We start from the raw sequence: 24,747 nt of genomic DNA on the forward strand, positions 1-24,747 counted from the left end.
CCCATTATTTGAATAGTTAAGCCTGGGCTCTCAGGCAGCTTCCCAACTGTAAATGGATGACCATTTTTTTTTTTTCCCTGTAGTTATGTTTTAAGCTTCTTGTTTTAATTTCTTCTTTTTAATTATTTTCAGCCTTCTAATCCAGAATAGATGTTGGAGAAAAATCCAAGAAAACCTGTACACAACTTACAAAAATGTGCAGAAAACATTCACAATTCAAATATGTGCTGATCTTATTCTTTATTTCTCCTCATGGATCCAATCTTCCACTTCACTGAAGAAGGTAAGCAAGATAATCACAAGACAAACATTTATATCCAAACAAGTTTTCCTACAACTAATAGATAAAAGAAATCCATTTCACTCAGAGTTAATCCTTCATGGGTGTCTTCATCTTAAATGATGCAGACTGCTCAGCAAAGCTCAATCAATTAAACAACTGCTGAGTTTAGCCTGCAATGATAAAATTGTGCAAAAGCAAGATTACATCTCCTGTTTCATGAGATGTCTGCGCGATCAAGCATATCTACCAAAGTCATCCTTCTAGGGAATCTAGGTGGCAGTCTTAGATACATGGCATCTTCAATCTCAATTGGCAGATGTGTTGCAACAAACACAATCCCTCCCTTCTTTCTATGCTCTGCAATAATGCACTCGAGCAACTTCACCCCCTCATCATCTAATGCAACTGAAGGCTCATCCAGCAACCAAATTGGCCGATCAATAGCCACCAACCGCGCCAGCTGCAGCCTCTTCCGCTGGCCCATCGACAGCATTCTCGCCTTCTCTTTTCCCAATCTTCCAAGCCCCATCAACTCAAGGGCGGGTAGAGAATTCCCTTGCTTGCCTTCAAGAATCTCAAACCATTGAACATTGTCAAGGACAGTAAACTTTTCTTTGATAGCATCTTTCAGGGAGAGCCAGTTGAGATGAAGCTTATACTGGTGGAAGACTCCAGATTCTGTCACATCATGACCATTCCAAAGGATCTGACCAGCAGATGGCTTAGAGAATCCAGCTAGCATTCGCAAGAAAGTGGTTTTGCCTGAGCCATTGCTGCCTGTCAGAACAAGAGCCCCTCCATCATGAATGGAGACATTTACATGTCGCAAGATTTGTTGGGCATTTCTCATGCATGAGACATTATCCAGGAGGATTCGAGGAAGTGGTGGTTTTCGAAGAGACATTGAGCTTTAAGAAATTAATAAAAATAATGACAATGCTTGATATTTTGCAGTTCTAAAGGTGATCTCTAGAAACCCAACCAACCAAGTCTCAGTTAAGATCTTGCAGCACAGTGTTCGCAATTGCCACCATCTCAAAAGCCCTATAATAATTTCAATATGAGGGGAAAAAATCAGACATAAAAATAAAAAAAAGAACCTGGCAACATATAATAATGAAAAATATTAGTTTCAAGGTGGACAGGAAGAAATAAAAGAAAATAACATCAGAAAGTTAACCAAACCATGGAAGCATACAGCAAAGTGTTTTTAACACAAGCCTCAACCATATAAACAAGTTTAGCAAAGAATTAACAAAATTGGTCTCAAGGAAGACACTCTAGCGTTAAAGGCTTGGGATTTCCTCTAGAAGATCTCAGCTTCAATCCTATTGGGACGGGGCTGCTTCTAGAATTGATGAGAATGAATGGAATCATGTTCCCCATGATTCCTTGAAGATGCAATCCAGTTTTATATGATTCATGAATAAAGCTAAACAACTTTATACTAAAAAATAATATATAGATTTTCCTTATTTTCTAAGTTAGAAATGAACAACTGGGAGCCGAAGTTGAGATTAGTTAGGGTTAGACCAACAAGTGTTGAAGAAAACATTGGAATACTGCAGTAATTCTTGTTCATCTGAAAATCATAAGACTAAGATTCTGCAGAAAAATCTTCAAAATAAACTTCAAAAGGGCACAACTGAACAAAATGTGAAATCTTTAAGACATTATTGCCATTTTCAACTTTGCCAACTCAAGTCTCAGATGCATTGGGCTGGGGGAAAAAACTTGGTAATAAATGATATGACAATGAATGATTTTACCAGTTACTAGCAGATGCTTCCAGTATTTGTGCCAGCCAATTGTCAACCCCTCAAGTATCAAATCCCTAAAAGTTTCAAAAAAAAAAGTACATCGATTCACTGAGGCAAATAATCAAACACCTTATATACACTACTTAGCCAAAAAGCTTCATTCAAATCACATAATTAAACAAAAATTGAGTGATGGGGAGACAGACCAGTATGGCACTTAGAGAACTACCACTTGAGAAAGTATTTGCTAATTTTAGATGGTTGCTTCTCAATTGGTCTCTCTCTCTCTCTCTCTCTCTAAAGAACCGATAGTTTTCGTTCTTTACTTTCACCCCTCGGTTTATGGAGCGCAGGAGAACATTTTGATTTGAGAAAGGAAACGGTGCATTTTGATTAATTGTCTTAATTACCCTCAATTAGTCCAACACAACATATTTGACCCTTCTTTTTTTTCTCTGTAATTTAACAAAATAACAATTTAATCTGTCAATTTTTAAAAATATATTATTCAATCCCTTTAATTTTTAACTTATTTTTCTGAATAATTTTCTAATTCAATTATTTAATCTTTATAATTTAAATAATATAATTATTTAATTTCATAATTTTAAATTTATTAACTACTCCATTCTTATAATTCAATAATATAATTATTTTTTCTATTTTAATACCTTAATTAATAAAAAAGCTGCTTTAAATAATAACAGGACTAATAGTCCATGAACTAAAAAATAAGGACACTAAAGTTACTTTTGTTAAATGTAATGACTAATAAGTAATTTTTTCGATTGCATATGTAGGGGATGTAGCTATTACTAGACTACGTCTACCGCTTTTGTAATGATAATAATAATAATAATAATAATAATAATAATAATAATAATAAATCTTATACTTTTTAGAAATAGTGATGGTAAAATATTCTGACACGTAGTAAACTTACCGTTATCAAAAACGAAGTATTAATCTAATTTTAAATCGAAAAGTAAGATTTAATCTTTAGTAAAATGGTTGGACTGCTTATTTTTATTATAAATTAAATAATAAATATATATATATATATATGTAAAATTATAATTTACGATTTCAGAAATTGCTCAATTTTGTTTAAATACATAAATGGGTTACAATTTAGTCTCCACATATTACTATTATTTATAAATTAATCTCTGCATTTTAAAAAACTCATTAAAATGTCTATCATTTGCCACCCTTAAATTGAAAGGTCCTTCTATCCAGTAATTCTGCAATTAAAAACACGGCCAGATGAGGATAAAATTCTTAAATTCCAAAACTACCCCAACACCCAATTTGCTTTTTTATTTTTTTTTCTCCTTTTATTCGCTATTTCTCCATTCCAACTCACAAATATCCAATATTCACAGATACCCATTAGAGATATGATGTGCTACATAGGGGTGAGTATTCGGTCGGTTCGGTTTCGAATTAAATCAAACCGAAATAATCTATAACCAAAAATCTCATAAATTGTAAACCGAACCGAACCGTTTATTGGAGAAAAACCGAACCGAACCAAACCAATCATTATCGGTTCGGTTCGGTTCGGTTCGGTTAGGTTAATGAAAAACCGAAATTTCAATTTTTTTCAAATGCCAAACGGACCTGCTTGACCTGTAAATTGCACATTTGCATTTGTTCACACTTCATGGTATACAATTCATATAAAATCAATTGTGTAGCATCAAATAAACAATCAATTTAATAAAATGTCACTATGCCAAATAAACCATAAAATAAATAAAAGTATAAAACCACTAAACCAAATAATAATCCAAGTATCAAATGCCAAACCATAAAACAAAATATAATTAAAATAAAAGCTAAAATAACCACAACCATACTCTAAATACAATCCAGTTCAGTTATTATTAAAATCCATAAAACAACATAATAATAAAATACCAAATTTCCAACAAGATAAAAGCTAAATACAGTCCATATTAAAATCCATCAAATAACAACAGAATTAAACATGATATTAAAATCCATCAAATCTCCAATAATTTGATTTTGAGCAGTCCAACCAAATCCAAAAACATCCTCAAATGAAGAGGCAACAGGCAATAGCTTTGGGAACCTACATAAACAAAATAATAAAAAAAAAAAGACAATTGATATATAATAATTAATGAAAGCATTAAATAATGTAAAACTTAAACAACCAAACTTACATCTAAGAGTTAAGGGTAGGGGTTGAACAACTTGATCCCCCTAATTCAGTTAGGCCAACACTTGGCAGTACTGAAAATTGAATTATATAAGGGGAAAAAAAATCAATCCATATTGAAATAAAAATATTAAAAGATAAAAATTATCTAAATACATGTATTTATTACATACCCTCTTCAAACTTTTCAAGTTCCTCTAAATCTTCCTCAACATTTATTGGACAATTTGAGGAACGTGTCCAATCTTGTGCACATATCAAAGCTTCCACAATTCTGGGAGTTAAAGAACTCCTAAAGGGATCTAGTACTCTCCCACCAGTACTAAAAGCATCCTCTGATGCAACAGTTGAAACTAGGACTGCCAATATATCTCTTGCCATTTTTCCAAGGATGGGAAATCTCTCAGAATTGATTTTCCACCATTTTAAGAGATCAAAATCTTCCTTGTCCTCTTGAATTGCTTCATTGAGATACACTTCCAACTCTGTTTTTGAATCTAAACCTCCATTTTTTTCTAACTTTTGCTTCTTGTAGTGATGCTTCAAGTACAATTTGGGCTTTAGATTTATTATACTACAACTACCACTTGAGAGCTGTGAGCTAGTGTTATCACTTATTTGCTCACAATCAGTTTGATACATTTTCTTATACTCATTAAATAAGTTAATCAAAGATGACTTCACCTTCTGAAACAACTGCTCACCCTTTTCTTCACCATGCATTTGGCAAAATTGAAACTCCATATATTCAAACTTATCACGAGGGTCAAGAACAGTAGCAAAATAAATCAATTTATTCATTTTATCTATATCCCCCCAGTACTTGTCAAATTTTTTCTTCATTCTGTCCCCCATATTTTTCACCTCAACATTAGTACTATCCACCCATTGATTTAAAATAAAAGCCAAGTCACTTATCTCACCAAAAAACATGTTAGATGTGATATACCGAGAACCGTAAATCATAAAGTAAGCTCATAAAAATGAGATAACATTTCAGCCATTTTCCTACATTCAGACCAATCATGAAAATCAGGCACTCCATTCTCTCCCAATTCAAGTCTAAATATAGGTTCTTGTGACTCATACCTCTCGAATGCCCTTTCATATTTTTGAGCTATATTCAACATCAAGTAAGTTGAATTCCACCTAGTTGACACATCTAAACACAAAGAAGACTTGCCATCAATTTTTTCATATTCAACACACTCCTTAAACTTTTTCAACCTAGTTGGAGAACTCCTAATGTACCTCACTGCATTCCTTACTTTCAGCACTGACTCAGCAACATCTTTTAAGCCATCCATGACAACTAAATTAACTATGTGTGCCATACACCTCATATGAAGGTAATCAGAATTAGAAACAGTGACACCCCAATTTGCAAGCTTTTTTTTCAAATAAGAAATGGCTATATCATTTAAACTAGCATTGTCAACTATAATGGTGAATATCTTATCTAGCCTCCACTCTAGCAAACAAGTTTCAATAGCTCTACCAATTGCATCACCTTTATGACTTGTAATAGGACAAAAATTAATGATTTTCATATGTAACTTCCAATCATTATCAATGAAATGAGCAGTGATACACATATAATTAATTCGTTGTAATGATGTCCATGTATCCGTAGTAAGACTCACCCTTTGACAATTTCTCTTCAAATAAGACTTCAATTTTGACCTCTCCTCAACATACACTAAATAACAATCTCGTGAAATAGTCCAACGAGAGGGAATCTTAAACTTGGGACATATAGCTCTCATAAATTTTCGAAATCCCTCACCTTCTACAAATTTAAATGTCAACTCATCAATGATAATCATGGAAACAAGAGCCTCCCTAATTGCATTTTCATCATATTTCCAAGTAGTAAGTGTGCCTACTTCACCCTTTACATTGTTTGAATTTGGTTGCAAATCCAATAGTGCTTGCCTAGTCTCAATGGCATGTGGATGCTTTTTGCAAATATTCATATGATTCCTAAGTGCAGTGGTTCCATTTATCTTGGGATCACAACAAAATTCTTTATTACAATAATTACACTTGCCTTTGGTGTCACCATTATCAGTTTTAAACTTGGTGAAGTGATCCCAAACTGTAGACCTTGGCATGGTAGCTTTCTTTTCACTTTTGATTTTGAACTTGTTGCAGTTTCTTGTTCACTTTGAGTGGAATCAGTTGTATTTGTTGGATCATTTTGCCCGCTAGAACTAGAATCCATGTTCAGCTGCTACAATAGTACACAAATAATTAACATTAGAACTCTAATCAATATTATTGTGGAGCACAAGCTACCATAGAAAAAGCAATTTCAATTCACATTAATAATATAAATTATTAGTATATGTAATTTATTAATAAATTTTCATATATATCAATGACTGATTTATAATTTCTTTTAATAAGTATTAAGAATTTAGGTTTTCATAAAGATCAAAATTTGATTCATGGCCAGCTTTTACCCCAAAATAAGCAACTTTTTATAAACATTGCTTCTGTCAAAAGCATTAAATGCAAGAAAGTGACCAAATTGAGGAATAATCAGTTAATTATAACATTCAGCTATAATAAGCAAGAGACAGTTAGTAGTTAGACACTCATCATAGCAAGCTGCAGAAGTTAACTTTGAGTTATGAGAAGTCCATAAAATAAAATTAAGCCCTTGAGAACCCATCCATTCCTTCAACCAATGCCCAGTGTTGTTTTTTGAAACCTCAATGCGATTTTTAAGTTTTCTAAACGCATATCCCCACCCCTGAGAGCCCACTATAATCACACCCAAATTTAGGAGGCTTTTACTAGCACTAAAAAGGTACAATTCAGGATTAGTAACCTTTTAAGCTTTCAATTGATAATATTTAACAATTGAATCTACATGGAGAATTCTTTGGAAGTTGGGTATGTTGCATTCAGGGACTACTGTTGTGACTTGTTTCATTTGAACTTGATTGCTGATGATATATATACCCATCAACTAGGCCATCCCAAGACCAACAGTTTAATTTCATCAACAAAAAATAGCCCATTCCAAATCCAAATTAAGCCCACCAAAGAAAGAAGCCCAAAAACAAAATATAAAAAGATATTCTTAGCTCAACCTACCAAATACAAACATAAATATAGTCAAACATGTGCATCCGTCCTCAATGAGTTTTAACTTAGTAATATTAGAGCTATCTCTAAGACTGTGAGATTTCTAGTTCGAGTTTTAATCAGAGTCAATTATATTAGAAAACATGCAGATCAGTGTGCTATAAATCTACAGTGTCTTGATCAATCATGCACATGGAATTAAAATACATACACACCACACCCACCCCCAGCTATATTCTCCCCCAGAAAGAGATGTAGAGACATAGTTTCAAGTCCCTATCTATCACGCCATTATTAGTAGGTAGAAGTGCTGGTGAAGGTAGAAGAGCTGGTGAAGGGTGAAATGGACCTACACTAAACCATGTGTGAATTCCCTAATCCCACATTTAGTCTATGATTAATTAATAATAATTTCCTACTTTGTCAATATTTTATGTACATGTTAACTGATTAACTGTTTTTTTAAGAGTCAGTATACATTTTTCTCAACTATAATGTTCGTACTAGAACCAACAATTATTTTTAAGGTTGGTCAAAACAACATTTAATACATATTTATGTATATTTGCAATTGTATTTTATAAAACTATATGAATGAAGACATTTTCACCAGGCCAGAGGAGTCGTATCACCCCTCAATCCTCTTGCTCCATCAATGGTCGTACTGATCTAGTCCTAATTGGATATGAGTTTTAGGTCTTCGCACATTCTCAACATGATTATGGGTTTTTATTTATAGATTAAATTTAATCTAATTATATAACAAAATCAATTAGATGAAGATAATTTACATAGAGGTTACTCAAGTTGACCGAGAGACTGAATATAGATTGAATGTAGCATGCTGCAGACAACTTTAAAACTTGCGTACAATGAAAGAAAAATCTGGAACCACCAGGAACCAATAAATCCTAGCAAAAGAAAACCAATAATACCAAATTGACTTAAAAATTAAACGAAAAACCACCAAATTAAATAAATAACGAATGCTCACCTCGAATGAAGATTGAAGAAGATGCACACCACACACAAGCAAGGAAGAAGAGAGACGAAGAGGAAGCTTGGGATTTTAGTTTTAGGAGGTTGAGCGGCAGCAGACGGCAGTAGGCAAATGGAAAGAAAGGTTAGGGATTTTAGTTTTAGTTTTAGGTTACAGAAGCAATTATGGGCTGGGCTGGGCTGTGTGAAAGGGTTGGGCTTAAATCAATAAAGGCCTGTGTTGATTTCGATTTTATTGGGTTCTTCGATTATAACCGATAACCGAACCGAAATAACCGACAACCGAAAATTTTTAAAAGTATTAACCGAATCGGACCGGTTAAATCGATTAACCGAAACGAACCACTAATTTCGGTTCGGTTCGGTTCGGTTAATCGGTTTAACCCGTAAACTGCTCACCCCTAGTGCTACATCATGGTAATGGGTTTAACATGGCATATAAAGGCCCATTGACTAGGTCCAAGAGTAAACTTGTTACTTTACTTACTCATATTTAAGAATAAAGATGTTATGAATTGGACTTGTTGATTTAAATAAGGCATATGATTTAAGTTAAAAAATTTATGGACTAAATATTGATGAGGATTATGTCTTAAATGAGCTTGGCCTCCAAATTGACATGTAGACTCTCTCTCTCAATTTTTTTGTTGCTGAAAGTTGACAAGTCAAAGAACAAAAGTTAAATTGAGAAGAATCAAGAAAATAAGATTTTCAGAAGCACATCTTTTCTAATCAGCCTAGCAAGAATCTCTCTCTCTCTCTCAAATTTGTGCAGCCACTTGAAAAAAGCTACGAGACTTATTTTTCTTTCTTATTTTCCTATTTAGTACTTGTATAAGAATTACTAAAGTTTACTAATTAGTTGCTAGCTTATTTTCCTAAATAGTAATTGTATTCTGCCTATAAATAGGCCTCCTTTTATAAGCTTTCCTCACTTTTGAAAATCAATAACAAGTATTGCCAAGTTTTTTCTTATCAAACCTTTGGTTTGTGATGAAAGAATTCCAGATTTATCACAAATTTTTTGTGTGGCATTTACCTTTAAAGATTAGGTTCTTGGTGGCGTTCTGAACTTATTAAAAAATTTCTCTCTTCTACTTATCTTTTTATTTTTCTTGTTTTGTTCTTAGTTTCAGTTCATAAACATTAAACCACAAAAAGGTCTTCTTTTATCATTTCTTTTTATCAATCCCTTAAAAGGCACATCAAGGGTTTAGTTGTTAGAGTTGAATCAGGTGAGTTGGGTTTGTAGGTATGCGTGCTTGTTATATAAGAGAGTTTTAAGAGAGATGGAAAGAGAGAAGAGAATTTGTGAGCATGTGGGCATTATTTGATTATATTAAGGAGATTGTTTAACAAATGAGTATATAAAATGCTATCTCTATGAATCTATTAATGGTCATATAGGCAAGGAAGAGATATGGAGAAGTTGTTGTATTCATGGAGGGAAGAAAAAGCAAGAAGATTCACATATATTGGGAAACAGATTTTAGGGATTTTGATAATTGGAGAAATTTTTTTTTCTTTATTTTGTTTAAGGGCATATTAGTCTTTTTGCATTACTTCAACTGTAAAATGAATAGAAAATGAATGAAATGACCATTTTGTTAACGAAGGCAAAAGATAAAGACATTTTAATGAGTTTTTGAAAATATAAAGACTAACTTATAAATAATGATAATATGTAAGGACTTAATTGTAAATCTCTCCATATAAAAATATATTTAACTACTTATTTCTATCTTTGCAATCCTAGCCTTGAAAAGGATTCATTTAAAATTAATGTGGATTTGGGTCCTTTCTTGTTGATAAAAACATTATCTATTATCCTTTTTAGGTTGAGATTGGAGAGTGAATTCTTGAATATAATTGTATCATGTGAGTAATATGTTTTTAATTATTAGATCAAAGTAAAATAGATAATATTTTAATTTAAAAAAATTATTATTTAGTCCTTATATTTTAATAAAATTAATTATTTTATCCTTATATTTTGAAAATATACTATTTAATATTTGTATTTAATTTCGTTAAACTATTTAATCACTCCGTTAGATTTTGCATGATTCATGCTATTCAACTGGACCAAGTTCCCGACAAAAGGCTAATATTTTAAAGAAATTATGAATCCATAACATATGTTAAACAGGACATCATATCATTGAGGGAAAGGCCACATTTGCTTTGGTTCTGTCATATAGAGCTAAACATTCAATTATGAAAGAGAGTAACGACTGAAATTTTTACTTTTTCAATCAAACACTTGCTATAACTAGTCCTTAGTATACAAATGGGGCTTCCAATGTCTTTCCAACCTCTTGTCCACATGAAGGCTAGGGGAAAAATATGACAATTCCACATACATGATACAGATAATGTATAGTTTCAATGCTCATTTTCTAGCTGAAGTTTTCTACAGATACAGAAAAATGGTATTCTTGCTCCACTTCCCCACCACATAGTTGCTTCATAAAATTTCTTTCAACCGCAATACCATCTGAATTCGAAAAGATAGCACCTCATCTCATACCCAGTAGCACAGGTCGCGTCGCCTCAGACTTCAATCTGAGTAACATAATTGGAATTGATACTAAAATGCAATTCTGTGCCAACCATAAGGTGACAAGTTCAATGTTACATATATTAGCATGTACAAAACATCTAAGTATGTCTAAGTATGGCAGGAATATGGTTACAAGATTTATAGATTAACTATGGCTGAAGTACATGGCCATCCCTGGAAGCATACAGATATTATATCATCCACATATTACAGGATCTTCAGGGCGATGCAATAAAAAATCAGGCCAAGCAGTAATTTCCTCACTGAAAAAAGCGAGGCACACCTAAAAACGTATTCACTGAATTCCCTTTTAGTTACTAATCCACCTTCGTTTGCGAGCTGGCCGCTCCGGTTTGATCTCTGCATCCACAGGAGTGTCAGTTTTGACAGAAGGCAGCGCTTCAGTCTCCATTTTTTTTATTGCCAAAGCATCCTTTTCACTTGGCATTGGAAGCTTGAACCGCTCACTTCGCTTCTTCAACTTCTCAACTGTGTCTAGGTGGCGATCCTCCAATGGTTTTGTATCAGTATCCTTGTTCTCTATATCAGCAGCATCTTTCTCTTCAGCCAGAGAATGCTTTTCAACAGCCTGAGGTCTCTTGGGAAGTTCATTGGCAAGTTTGTTGGCTTCTGAAGATCCACTGTTGTTATTCCTATCTATTTCTTTAAAAGTTAAGGAAGTTGATGGCTTACTGCCAATACTATAATCTCTCTCCTTATGGCTTGTCCAACGTTCCAACTTTGAGCGTCCTCTTCTCGAATCTTGTAGTTCATCATCAGACGATGCATCTTCCTTGCGTCTTTTGGGAGAGTTGAGTTGCACTGCAATATCATTCTCCACATTTCCTTTCTCAGCCACACCATTCAACCCCTAAGCAAGCAGAAACAATCAAGAACAACCAAGCTAAACTCAGGGATACTCTCCACATGAACAAGTGGTCAGAATCAGATCAGCTTGTGCTCTACCTTAATGGCAGTAACTAAGAAACGAAGTACATGTATCACATTTAAATTTTAACGACCTCATTGCAAACTCTTGTACAAATGGTGAACAAAAATTAAATGAAAATAGCTTCCCCACAAAAAGAACAAAAATCTAGTTTATACTCCCATTGCGAGCTCAATTTATGGCCATCTTAACTACCAAAATGGCTATGAATGCCTAAGTGGGAATTTAAGATTTGCCCTGCTGCTAGCCCAAGCACCTAAAATCTCCAATCTACCTGTTATCGATCAGATATTGAGATTTCATTCACCACACGTGTTGCCCCACAAAAACCCATACAGATACAACTCTAAAAGCAATTTGTCATCTTTGCAATAAAGGTTATCACCATTATATAAACTACTGCACTGATAATTATCAAACATAAAGGAAAAGGAGGCGTAGAGAGAGAGAGAGAGAGAGAGAGAGAGAGAGAGGAGGGGAGCATAAATTTGAAAGAAACCAAGAAAGCAATCCAAGAATTCAAATTTCAAAGTTGACCAAATGGACAACAGTTCCATGATGTTAGGTCTTACATCATTCACTTTCCCCCTATGGCTCCCTCTTATGGAACATAGTCTGGAAGCATAAAATGTAATTAGTAGCGATTCACATCACAGGAAAAAAGTTGATTCATGTCCTCTGCGCAAGCATCAAAAAATGACAGAACTTGGGTAATATATTGATTTGGAACTCAATCAGCTTAGCTTTTAATCAGTGGCGGGTTTTCCATGTTTAAAACTCGAAGCTTATTGTTTGTTTGTTAAACCTAGTAATATCTTTGAATAATATTATTTAATGAATCTTATGTGAAATTTAATTGCTTTTGTTCAGTATTAGATCAAATAAAATCTGTAATTCAAAATTTTAGTGATAAAAATTTAGGGCTTAAGCAAATTAAAGAAAAAAATTTTGGGCAGAACATTAGGATTTTAATTAAATTCTTGTATTAGGGAATTATAACTACATGATAGAAACTAAAGAATCAATATTTTCCTTTTTATTTTTAAGAAGGATTTGGTCAAATTAAACTAGCAATTCAGATGATTAAAGTATATGTCAGACCCAATAAAAGAAAGTAATTTAAAAAGTACAAAATATAAGGTAATTGCAGTGGTCTTATCCAAAAATATTTTTAACATCATAATCACATTAAATGTGGCAACACTCATCTAGAATGATGCCTACAATATTAAGAAAGGAGAACTTATCTTCTTGCGAATTATAACACAATGAGCTTTATCACTGTGCTAAGGAGACACAAAGAATGAGCCATTGACAACACATAAACTGGCCTAGGCAAGATTAGATGACGTTGCTCCCAATGAGGGGTGAAAGAATCAATCTAGGCATTGTCTGTGGAAATGCCACAGCAAGAGTAATTTAACAACATTGCTGATAAAGACAAAGCCTAATGTCATCAGCCCATAAATTTATCTTCCAAAAAGCAATAATTTCTCCCAAAAGCAAGGTAGTCAAAAGTAAAAGGCAGGTTCAAAACAATAGGTCTCTCCACCGCGTAAAGCACAAAGCTCCAAAAATGCGCTCATCTTATTGAAGCAAGGTGCAAAATTTTTAAAAACGGTAACTTAATAAATTAATGTGCTAACAAACTAGTGCAATAACCAATGCAAAGGAAACAAAGTCATCCATATGCTGTTATGTTAAAAATTTGCTATTCTGATTGGAGAAAAGTTTGAAATTCTAGCAACTGCCAACCAAATTAAAAAGAAGACACACTCCAGAAGACTGACATGTAGTTTTTTAATGAATCTATAAATGTTGATTATAGTAAACCTTTTAAACTAAAAGGAAAAAAGCCATAATACCCTTCAAGAAGATCTAAAAAAAATTAATTTTAAATAGGCATATGCCACTTGTGCCTTGTGCTTCAAAAAAGGTAAGCACTTAAGTGAGGATAGCAAGCGCATGCTAAAGGTGCGTCACCTTAAGGGTCTTATAGCGCTGGACCCATATCTCACTATGCTTTTGCACCTAGGTGAGTGCTTTGTGCACTTTTGACTACACGGCTCAAAAGAAGGTGCTCAAATTCCAGTCTCAAAAGAAGGGGCTCGAATTCCACTATAATCCATACATAAAATCAAATCAACTTTCCAAAACTTAGACCCTATGTTACAATTATACACTGAGAAGAGGTCTTCAACCAGATTGATGATGACCACTATTTAAGTAATTAATTTCCAAAGACTAGGGGCTCAAAAAAGTACCAATTTCAGCTTGAGAACTAAATTTTTATCATGTTAAGTCATTTGTCAACAACCGGATTCATGAGGGAGGATATCCTTTCTATTCGCAGTTCATGCTATTGCGTTAAATATAGAACATACCATCTCATCAGTGTGACCACTGTGATCCTCTTGATTTCTTCTGGAATGGCCCAAAGTGTTGTGATCTCCACCCTCAGATTCTTTGCTCCTCCTCATGTTATCTTTATGTTTTTTATCATACACCCCTTGGTAATCAGGAGTATCAACAGCACGATCAATACGAGCGCTTGACCTTTCTTGCCTGGATCTTCTCTCCTCATTACTAAGTTGATTTCCCCGTGCATAAACATCATCACGTCCCCTACGATGTGAATAACTTTCCTCCTCCATTCTATCCCTTCTCTTCTGCTGTTCATTGTTCCGAACTGCATCTTTTAGTTGGTACTCTTTATCGGAGCCTCTGTACTCATCCTTTACCCTAGCCTGACCAATCCGTGCTTTATCATCTGCACCACGCCCAGTCCTTAAAGAACCCCGTCCTTCTTCTTTTTCACGCTTGGATAAATTTTCTTCATGGGATTGTTTTAGCCTATACAGCTCCTCCCTCTCCCTTTGCCTTTCACCCCTTTCCCTCTGGAGCCAGATCTCATCCTTGTGCCTAACAGAGTGGTAATCATCAAGATTGTCTCTAATTCTTTGCTGATCATCTCTCTTTCGAGGGTCCAAAACATCATCCCTTTCTCGCCTTCGACGACTTGTGCCTTCTCTGTAGCCATGCAGGATCTCCTCCTTGTTGGTGAGGTCCCTCCTTAAATATTCCTCATCTTTCCTTCTCTTGCTATGGTAATCATCCACCACGTCATACCTACTCTTCAAATTGTCCTCTCTTTCCCTATACCGTGAACTACCATCCTTATCATGATGGATCCTATAGCTGCCATTGTCCAACTGTTTTCTTGAATGAAGATGTTCCTCTCTGTCACTCCTCTCACCTTCCCTTGTCTTATTTCTGTGCCTGGATCCCATTTCATCTCCCCGTTCCCTCTTCCTTGTGTCTTCAGTCCTACTCTTTCTGCTATGCGGATCTTCCTCCCTCCATTGCCAAGATCCATCAGGGTTTTCTCGTTCCTTTCGCCTATCATAGCTGTCGTTTCTTATATGCAAATGATGTGTCAAGCTAGGGTCCAAATCTCTACGAGGATAAGAACCCTCCCTACCTTTTATTACCATGTGATTTCTTTCCATCTCTTGTCTAGCATCACGTTCTTTTCTTTGGAAATTATGTTCACTTTCATCAAGATGCCTCTTGGTGCTCCCTGTATGTCTAGCACAACCATCTTGAACTACTTCCTCCTCAACACCATCCTGCCATTTCTGATAATCTTTGCTGCTACCTGACCTTGCTTTGCTATTTTCACTACTTCTTGCAGCCTTGGAGTCCTCTCCACCATCAAGTTCTTGCAGAGCAGACTGTTCAACACAAGAACTTAATTTTTTTTTCTTTGCAGAATGATGTGCATTACCATCTTTTATGCTATCATTGGTGGTTACTTCATTCTCAGTCATCTCATCCTTTTCCATCCCAGAACTTCCTTCAGCGACCACAGGCTCATCAGGCACAGTAACATCCTTGTCCTCAAGGCTCAGCTCCCTTGCATCCCTAACTGCAGTGGGAGATGACACCACCGGGCTATGTTTATCATCCAAGCTTTCAACTGAATCTTCCTCAAAATTATCATGTAATCTTTTATCCCGTGTACCACTTGGAGTAACATGAGGAGATATGTCAGTTGTTCTTCCCTGTCCCCGCCTGTGATAAAAAGGAGAAGGGTCAAAGATGCTGATTAGTTTATCCAACATCAAATTAATAATGAATTGCTAAGAATAAAAGTCACTTCTTGATCCATGGAAAATCAATCAAAACACTATACTGCCTAAACATTACAACGGGCCTGTTTGGCATTGCTGTTGAAACAGCTGTTGAAAAAATCACTTTTTTAAATATACTAGTTAGAGAGTGTTAAAAAATAATTAAAAATTAAATTTGATCAATTTTAGTTATAAGAACACTAAAATAATAAAACAGCTTTTTCCAAACTGTTTTTCTCAACAGCATTTGGTGCTTTTATTCAAAAAGGCAGTTTCAGGCTCTGAAACTCAATGCCAAACAGGGCCAACTTTAGGTCTAGGAAGCATATAGGTTAATATATCAAATTTATTTTACTGCACATGTTAAAGAAGCAAAAATATCTCTAGTCCATTAAATATTCCAAATCAAAAGGAAGACGAAGTGAGTTTTCATTTCAAAAAATTTTTGAATATGATAACCAGGAATGGCCAACTTTATCATCATTGACATTTGCACCTCTCTTGTTCTACACAATATGAACTTGGTTTGCTTTAGTTTTTACTATCGCCCTGATCTTTAGAAACCTTTACTCATGCTTCTATGTGCATGAGAAAAGAAGGCCAAACTGTATCTACCAATGCAAAGACTCCTGAAAAGACACAATAAGCCGCTTATAGGATGTGCATTCCCACCTGTCATTTATAGCGCCCTTATCTCTCTCTCTCTCTCTCTCTCTCTCTAAACCACATTTAGAAACTGCTAATCATGTCTACCTTTTCTTCAGCATGGATTTAAATGTTTACTTGCTTAACCTCTCAAAACTAATAAATAAATGAGCACTTGTCGATAATATGCTCAATTTAAGGCAAAAAAAATTTGGCACAAGGTGGGAAGGTTGGGAAAAACAGCCACTGAAAGCAAAAGAAGTAGCAGAAGGAAGATAAGAGTCAATTCAGAGCTCCTTTCCCAAGATCCTATTTCAGAAGTTGCAGACATGGGAAAAGGAAAATTGGGGGCAAAATTATACTTTATCCAACTTCTATGCATTTTAGGAGATCATAGTACTTGAGTTTAGAGTCTTTCAAGGAATTTTGAGACTCATAATCACTTACTTTGGTTTTAAATTATTCTTTCATTATTTCATAACAATTTCCATGCAGGAGTACAAATTCTTCTAGGACAACATAAATTCCAAAAGTTAATATATATTTAAATAATTATATTCTAAGAATTTTACAATAGATTGATAAGGATTTGGTTTCAGTCTAAAGATATGCATGCCTAGGGTAACATTTCTTTCCCCTCATCATCATCATCCTCATTCTCTAAATCGACCGTTACAACAACTCAGAATACTATTTGCAGCAATGGACAAGGTTTTAATTTTCCTGCTTTTTCTAATCACCCACTCCATCCCCAACATTACACCAACACAAAGACAAACCCTCATTTTTTCAATCTTTCTCTATAATAAAAGTATAAAACCACTCAAATGAAATCCTAAACCTCCATATTTAGTGACCCCACTCTTTCAATTCAACAACATTTTGCTACCAAACTAGACCATTCTCCTCTCTCCAGTTATTCAAACCCTAAACAATTTACACAACATGCATCAATTAAAAACCGTAAAATTCTTTAACAAACCCTCACCCATCACCTTATCTGACTCGCACTGTGACACTGTCCCATACCTTTCCTCATGATGAGGGCCAAAATCCCCACCAGATAACACAGGTGGCCCCCTAGAATCAGCACGATATTGACATGGTGCTTCAGGATGGAAGGGCAAAATCCCATCTCCCTCAGGTATGTTACTGCGACCAGAATCAATATATGGTGCCCTCCTTCCACCCTTTCGATTATTGTAAGCTTGTGGAAAATCATGGCAATATTCAGTTTCTATCGGTGCAATGTCATCTTCAGGTGTGCGGCTTCCTCTGAAGTCATCTCTTGGTGGATCATTGTTCGCTCCATCCAGACCACCATTTCCTGTGGAGGAATCATCATCTAGAGAGTCCTGCAAGACAATCTGTTTACCCAAGTACCTTCAGTTAATTTATATTCATTAAATATATCAGTATGACAATCCAATTAAAAACAGGAGAGGGAGTTTACCTCAATGATTGCATCAGAATCACGAATTCGGGGTGGTCGAGTATCAATAGAGGGTAGACGTTCGCCATAACCTCCTTCAACTTGTATTGCCCGTCCAGTTGGCTGATGGAGAATAAATTAAACATGAGTCTTTAAAATGCTATGACAACTAATAGATCTAGAGCATCCACATTATCAAAAAACTCATAAAGCCATGCAAAATGAATGTAGGGCAAAAAGAAAGTGAATTATATGAGAGAGAGAGGAGATCCACTCTCCTAGCCGAGCAATGATAACAAAAGATTCATTGCAAAAGAATATTAACAAAGAATGAACATGTCCCTTGTTATATAGAGCAGTAGTAATTGAGCTTCAAAGAAAAGCACGTAGAAGAAGAAAGGTTGAAGCTGAAGCATACTAATGGTGGCCGCACACGAGGAGGTCCTTTCATTAAATCACTTTGTCCAACATCTGATTTCCCAATATTTGAATTGTCAGCTGGCATCTCATGAATACCTGCTGCTGCTGCTGCTAATTCTGGTGGCAAATCTGGATCATATTCCTAAAACAAAGGCAATAGAAAATAAAAGGTTTCCACTTTACAGAATTCAGAAAATAATAACAAGAAATGCTTGTTGAAGCACATTATTATGGGTATTTATATATATCATTTCAATACAGTCACACATTTAGTCATGTACATAATACATAAGAAGCTTACTACCTGCTCTGCCCGCCCACTCTCATATACACGAATTTTGCTTTGCATGGTAGTCTCTAGCCTGTGTTGTTCCTGAGCAATAGATGACAGATCCTTATAAATATTGGTTTACTTGCCGGACAATCATCAAAGATCAAGATAATTACCAGTTGTTTGCAATAATCTTTCCAACTTTCCTCATTCAAACCAAAGTTGAAGAAGTCAGAAGTATCAACGCCAGGATATTTCCATGGCTTTTCTTCAAAACTATCAATGTCAACATCAAAAATGGTCCTGAAAATAATATAGAAAATTGCTAAGTATTCATCAGCCAAAACATAGTCTGAAATTTTAATTGATCAATACACCATGCTGCCATAGTGAATTGCACAATAAAAAAGTTCACTAGAATGCCAGATAAACATAAGAACAAGATTAAAGACATCCTACAACAATAAAGTAGCCTGTTCTTTCAGTTTCTTCCAGGCCAGTGTAAACAGATTAAATATAGCCACTAAGGGCTAAAACAATGACTCAACCAATACACTGGCAACACATATTAGTTAGACTACTAAATACCAATGAGTGAAGTACACAACTAAACACAACTAATTTTCACTTGAGAAAATATGATTAAACTGAATTAGAATCAGCAGAAGTCTGTCCTTATATTCTACGCCTAGCACAAAAGCGTGCACACAATTTTTTACATGTTAATTGCACCAATGCCACAACAAATCATCAACAGCTAGACAGATAGATCCCTTAGCAAATTAAAATCCATTACTTCTCCAATCGGAGCAAACTGGACAATATTTAATCAGGAATCTACCTGAATAACTTCCTTATTGGAACGAGGAAGGTGATTCAAAAGGCACGTATCACGCAAATGGAGAAAACATTAACCAATCAAACCACAAAAGTAATCACAACATAAAAATGTCATAAAATAGTGGAAAAAGCACCCAGCTTATACAGTAAGGAAAATTTACTTGTGGGAAGGAAGGGTGAATTCCAGTCCACCACCAAAGCCCCGGCCTGCGACATTGTTGCCCCAAACAGGCATTCCAAAACCATGATGGTAACCCTTCTGCATTTGAGGAGCATTTCTCATTCCTGCTGGTCGCCAGTCACCCCTTCCACGACCAGCTAAAGGAGCCATGTTGATAGGAGGACGAACTTGACCCGTGGCTCCTCCAGGCCCAACAGTAGCTCCAGGCATTGGTGCTGCACCAGGTCTCACATACTGTACAACAGCAGAAAATAAGCCATAGAGTTAAAATTGCAGGAAAATAACCTACCAAATGAAATAAAAACTTAACCACTGACTCAGAATAATGGCAAAACAATATTTATGTGCAGTTAAGCTAACCGCTGACTCAGAATAATCGCAAAACAATATTTATGTGCAGTTAAGCTAAGCAACACACAATCATATATTTAACACACAAACTCCAATCTAGACAAAGTTAAGCACACATCAACAACCAACCTTCCAAAAACATAAATCATTCCAAACTAAATTCAACATATGCACAGAGCAAGATCCTTAAAAAAGAATTGAAAGCAAGAGCCAACATAAAAAGATGTCAAGCACCACACAAGTCAAGCCTTCCCTTAGTTGCTCATATATTACTTGTCAAGAAACAGACAAAAAAGACAAGGATGTTAATGAGGCCACATGAGTAGAAAGAACAGTTATTGTAAGCAATAAAAAATATAAGCAAGCAAAGAAAATGGATAAATGAATAGTTTTCAACACACTAAAGCCAGATAATTCATATCAAGTTGACCAATGACCATCACAGGTATTGCAAATTCCCAATCTAGAAGTTTAATCATTAAGGAGAGATTTGCTTGAGTGGCAGCCCGAATGATGCAGGTCCCAAAATATATCAAACAACTGGCATATGGTTGAATTGACATATGGAAAATTTTAATTACATGTCATAATGCGAAAAATGAAGAGGGGTAAAATAGGTTTAGCTTACTCAGACTTGTGCAAGCGTGAAAGAAAATTTACAGGAAAAACAAAAGGGCATCCTTTGTCATTTCTGAGTATATATTTTAAAAGATTTTAACAGAACAACCAAACTGTATTTGATACAATGGATACCATTTGTTTGCAAATTATCTCTATGTGTTCCTGGTCATGACTAAAAGATATAAAAATTAACAAGAAGCTTTAACAATCATTTCCCAATCTCAACAGTTTGTACTTCTGGCATCACCAGTATCATATATGTGCAGTGGACCCATGTGCAATAGATCAAACCAAACACATAATGAAATTGCACACTATTCTATTCACTTGAATGATACATTTAAAGCATCAAGAGTGATGCCCTGCTAATGCTTTGCACGTTGACAGTATAGATATCTTAACTGTCATTGTTGTTCTTCCACCTCTCTCTCTAACTTTAATTGATAATTCTTGCCACCCGCTGATCAAAATTGATTATCACAGGGCATAGTTCTGAAAAAACACTTCTGCATAATATCTCAATAACAATAATGACAAAGAAAAGTGTAAGGAAACTATGCCTAACTTTGTTCACAACCCAACAATGGTCATAGGATATAATCACTGAATGAGCGCTATAAGTGGTTGCATCTACTTCACAACCACTAACATCAAGGCACAAGCACTTAAGATTTGAACAGCCTTTCAACTTCTCATATTTTTTATTTTACAGTTGAAAATGAGTTCAAGGTATTGATTTCACAAAACTCCGCAGACGTTTCAACACTTTTTTTTTTTTTTTGACTTCCCGCCCTGACACCAAAACTCAGGTACTTTTCTCTAAATAGCATGTATCACGTCGCAATGAGAACCAAAAAAAAAATCACGGTGTGGGATAATTACGCACTTAATGGCCGGTAAATTTTAGTAAATTTGAACCATTTCCTTGCCAGCTGGAAGCATCCGTACTTGCTACATAAAGGATAAAAATTCATGTGCGTCAAGAAAGATTCATCATTTCTCATTCAATCTTTTCAAGTCGACATACATGAATTAAAAAAATAAAAAATTATACGACCTGCCATGTATGTACAACAATTACAACTCTACACTCTCACCATAAGAGGGGGAAAACACAATACCCCCACTTAAAGAGTGAAACCACTATATTTCTTTTCCTTTCTTTGTTCAAAGCTCAACATATAGCAACAACACTGACCTTAAACTGAGAATGAAACTGGTGATGATACCCATGATTGCTGTACCCAATCTTCGGCCCTGCCACTGCATTCCCTTTCCCAGCTGCCTCGTCGCCCTCTTTCTTCTCCCCTTCCACCCCTGCTGCTGTGGCCGCATCTTCTCCCACTCCCCAATCTTGTTCCTCTATCGGCTGATTTGGGTCCCCGTCAGCGACAATTACGAGTGGATCCCCATCCTCGTCGTCGTCATCATCATCACCGCCATCACCCATCATTCCTCTTTCCATCCCCATGGGGCCATGATTAGTATCATTCAACACTATTTGCAAATCATCTTCACTATCACTGTCTTCTTCCCAATCTTCATCTCCCTCTCCGCTGACTCGACCACCGGCAACGTCAGCATCACTCTTCCTAGAATCCTCGGTATCAACGGTGAGTCCAGGGATCATCGGACCTGAATCTTCAATAATTCCAGTATTTATCTCCTCGATATCAAAAGTGATCTCTTCATCCTGCTTATCGGATTGAAAATCAGTACTATTTGAAGCATTATTAGGTAATTTCGCCTCAGAAGGGCCCAAAACCCTAGGTCTAGTAGCTGAATTAATGTCAGTAGGGATTGAATTCTCAACAGAATTTAGTGGGGTTTGATCGAAGGGAACAGGGGGATTGCGGCCGGATACACCATGGAGGATTTCGTCACCGTCGATGTCTTTTCTGTGGTTCTGAAGAACGAGATCAATCGGACGTTGAATCGATGAAGGTGCGGGAGAGGAATGTTGAGGCTGCGGAGCAGAAGGTGCAGATGAGGAGAAGGGTCGCAGCACGTCCGTGTAGAGATCTCCAAATTCGTCGTCTTCTTCCATTAGAGAGAGAAAGAGAGACTACTGAGAGAGAGAGAGAGAGAAGCGATGGCTGCCTTAACGCGAGAGGGTTTTGAGGCTCGGCAGAGCGAGCTAGTCAATTGTAGCCATTTTTTATTTTCTTTTTTAAATTAAATTAAGAATTTTCCTCGATGTCTGATTCGAATCGAAATTAATTAAATTATAAAAATTAAATTATATATTTTAAAAATTAAATTAAATTAAAATTTATAAAATATTGAATGGAATTAGATTTTTTTATTTTAATTTAATTTAATTTAAATTGATCGATTTTAATTTTTTATTAATTTTTAGTTTAAATTTATTTTTAAGTAATTTAATCTAATTTTAATTTTGACTTGAATCTATTAATCATTAATCAATAAAATTAAATAATTTATATATATATAATTAAATATAATTTATAAATTCTCTATAAAAATAAATCAATTCAAAAATCGATTCGATTTTATTTGATTCGATTTGAATATATAAAATTATTTTTCAATTCTATTCGATTTAATAGATTTTTCTCTTTAAAATCAAATCAAATCGAAATAATCGAAATTTTTATAATTTAAAATCAAATTAAACTAATTAAATTTTAAAATTAAATTGAATTGATTTGATTCGATTCAATTTTTCAGTTTGAATCAAAATCTGCTCACTCCTAATTAGGCTGCTTTTGCACTTTTAATAAAATATATATTTCCATTTAATAAATATTCTCTCCTCAGTCATTTAAGAGAAGGTTAAAGTGTGTTAATTAATTTTTTAACTTTATTTTATGTTTATTAAGTGTAGTAATTATTTTTATAATTTTTTATATTTTTGACAAAAAAATTAAATTAGATAATAAGTAATTTAATTAAATTATAAAAAATTATATTATAATTTAAGTAATTTAATTATTTATTAATTATTATATAAAAATCTTAAATAGTAAATAAAAATAAACAAAAAAAGTATTTTATAACTTCATTCGCTTTTATTTTATTTAAATGATTAATGATATTACATAAAATGAAAGTGTAAAATTATAATATTTTTTTAATAAAAAATAAATTTTATAATTTAATAATAAAGTAAAAAAATTATATTTTATGTTTTATTTTATTTAAATTATATAAATATTTAGTATTTATTTAAAAGAATTTGTATAATGTCAAGTTCTAAAAAATATATATTTAAGCTCCATTTATTTAATCTAAAATATTTTAAAATATATGTATATGAACTACATTTAGTATTTGAAGCGTTAAAAAAATTAATAAATAAGAATTTTATCCAATTAAATTAAACTTTAATACGAGAACATAGGCACGAGACAACAAACTAATAATAATAATAATACTCGTATCTTAATTTTTTTTTATTTGATTCAAATTACAGGTCACTTTTCTTTTTGATTTTGTAGTTTATTTATTAACTTACTCATATACCCCTAATTGATAAAGTAAAATCCATTAATATTAAGAATACTTTAAACTCTGTTTATTTTGTGAAAATTATTTTTTTTATATTTTTCAGTATTTGAGACACTCAAAAAAATGATTCAATGAAAAATATTTTCATTATCAAAAGAAAAATTAAACTATTTTTAAGAAAAATAATTTTTTCTTTTCAAAATATTTTCAAGAAAAATATTTCTTCTTTTTAGAAAAATGAAATCATTTTGTAAATTTTGACAATTTTATTAAAATATAAAAATATTTATACATACATGATAGAAACAAATATCATTAGCTTAACCTTACAACACAATGGAAAACATTTTTTATAAAATAATTTCAATAAAAATATTTTTTTATATACAAATTATTTTCCTTAAAATAAACAAAGTCTTAATCAAATAAGTTATTTTGATTTAATTGAGCAACATGAGTAAAATGTATATTAGAAAATGATTAAATAAAATTAATTACTTTGTTATATTAACTACCTTTTCTTATCCATATAAAAATATAAGTA

At 34.0% G+C, this 24,747-nt stretch overlaps 2 protein-coding genes across 2 annotated transcripts; both read right to left on the bottom strand.

The window, feature by feature from the left end:
* Positions 1–208: 208 nt before the first annotated feature.
* On the bottom strand, positions 209–2,450 carry LOC110634382 (ABC transporter I family member 1). Its single transcript, XM_021783351.2, has 3 exons — positions 2,250–2,450; positions 2,053–2,117; positions 209–1,327 (listed from the first exon to the last, which is right to left on the bottom strand). The coding sequence occupies exon 3, from the start codon at positions 1,185–1,187 to the stop codon at positions 498–500; it is 690 nt and encodes a 229-aa protein (XP_021639043.2). The 5' UTR covers positions 1,188–1,327; positions 2,053–2,117; positions 2,250–2,450; the 3' UTR covers positions 209–497.
* An 8,442-nt stretch (positions 2,451–10,892) lies between these two features.
* Positions 10,893–22,872, bottom strand: LOC110635930 (FIP1[V]-like protein). Its single transcript, XM_021785434.2, has 9 exons — positions 21,931–22,872; positions 19,741–19,994; positions 18,916–19,042; positions 18,773–18,841; positions 18,467–18,610; positions 18,070–18,171; positions 17,646–17,983; positions 14,223–15,912; positions 10,893–11,760 (listed from the first exon to the last, which is right to left on the bottom strand). Exons 1-9 carry the CDS (start codon positions 22,777–22,779, stop codon positions 11,200–11,202), a joined length of 4,134 nt encoding a protein of 1,377 aa, XP_021641126.2. The 5' UTR covers positions 22,780–22,872; the 3' UTR covers positions 10,893–11,199.
* Positions 22,873–24,747: the final 1,875 nt, after the last annotated feature.

The sequence above is a fragment of the Hevea brasiliensis genome, chromosome 17 (assembly GCF_030052815.1).
Source record: "Hevea brasiliensis isolate MT/VB/25A 57/8 chromosome 17, ASM3005281v1, whole genome shotgun sequence".
NCBI lineage: Eukaryota > Viridiplantae > Streptophyta > Magnoliopsida > Malpighiales > Euphorbiaceae > Hevea > Hevea brasiliensis.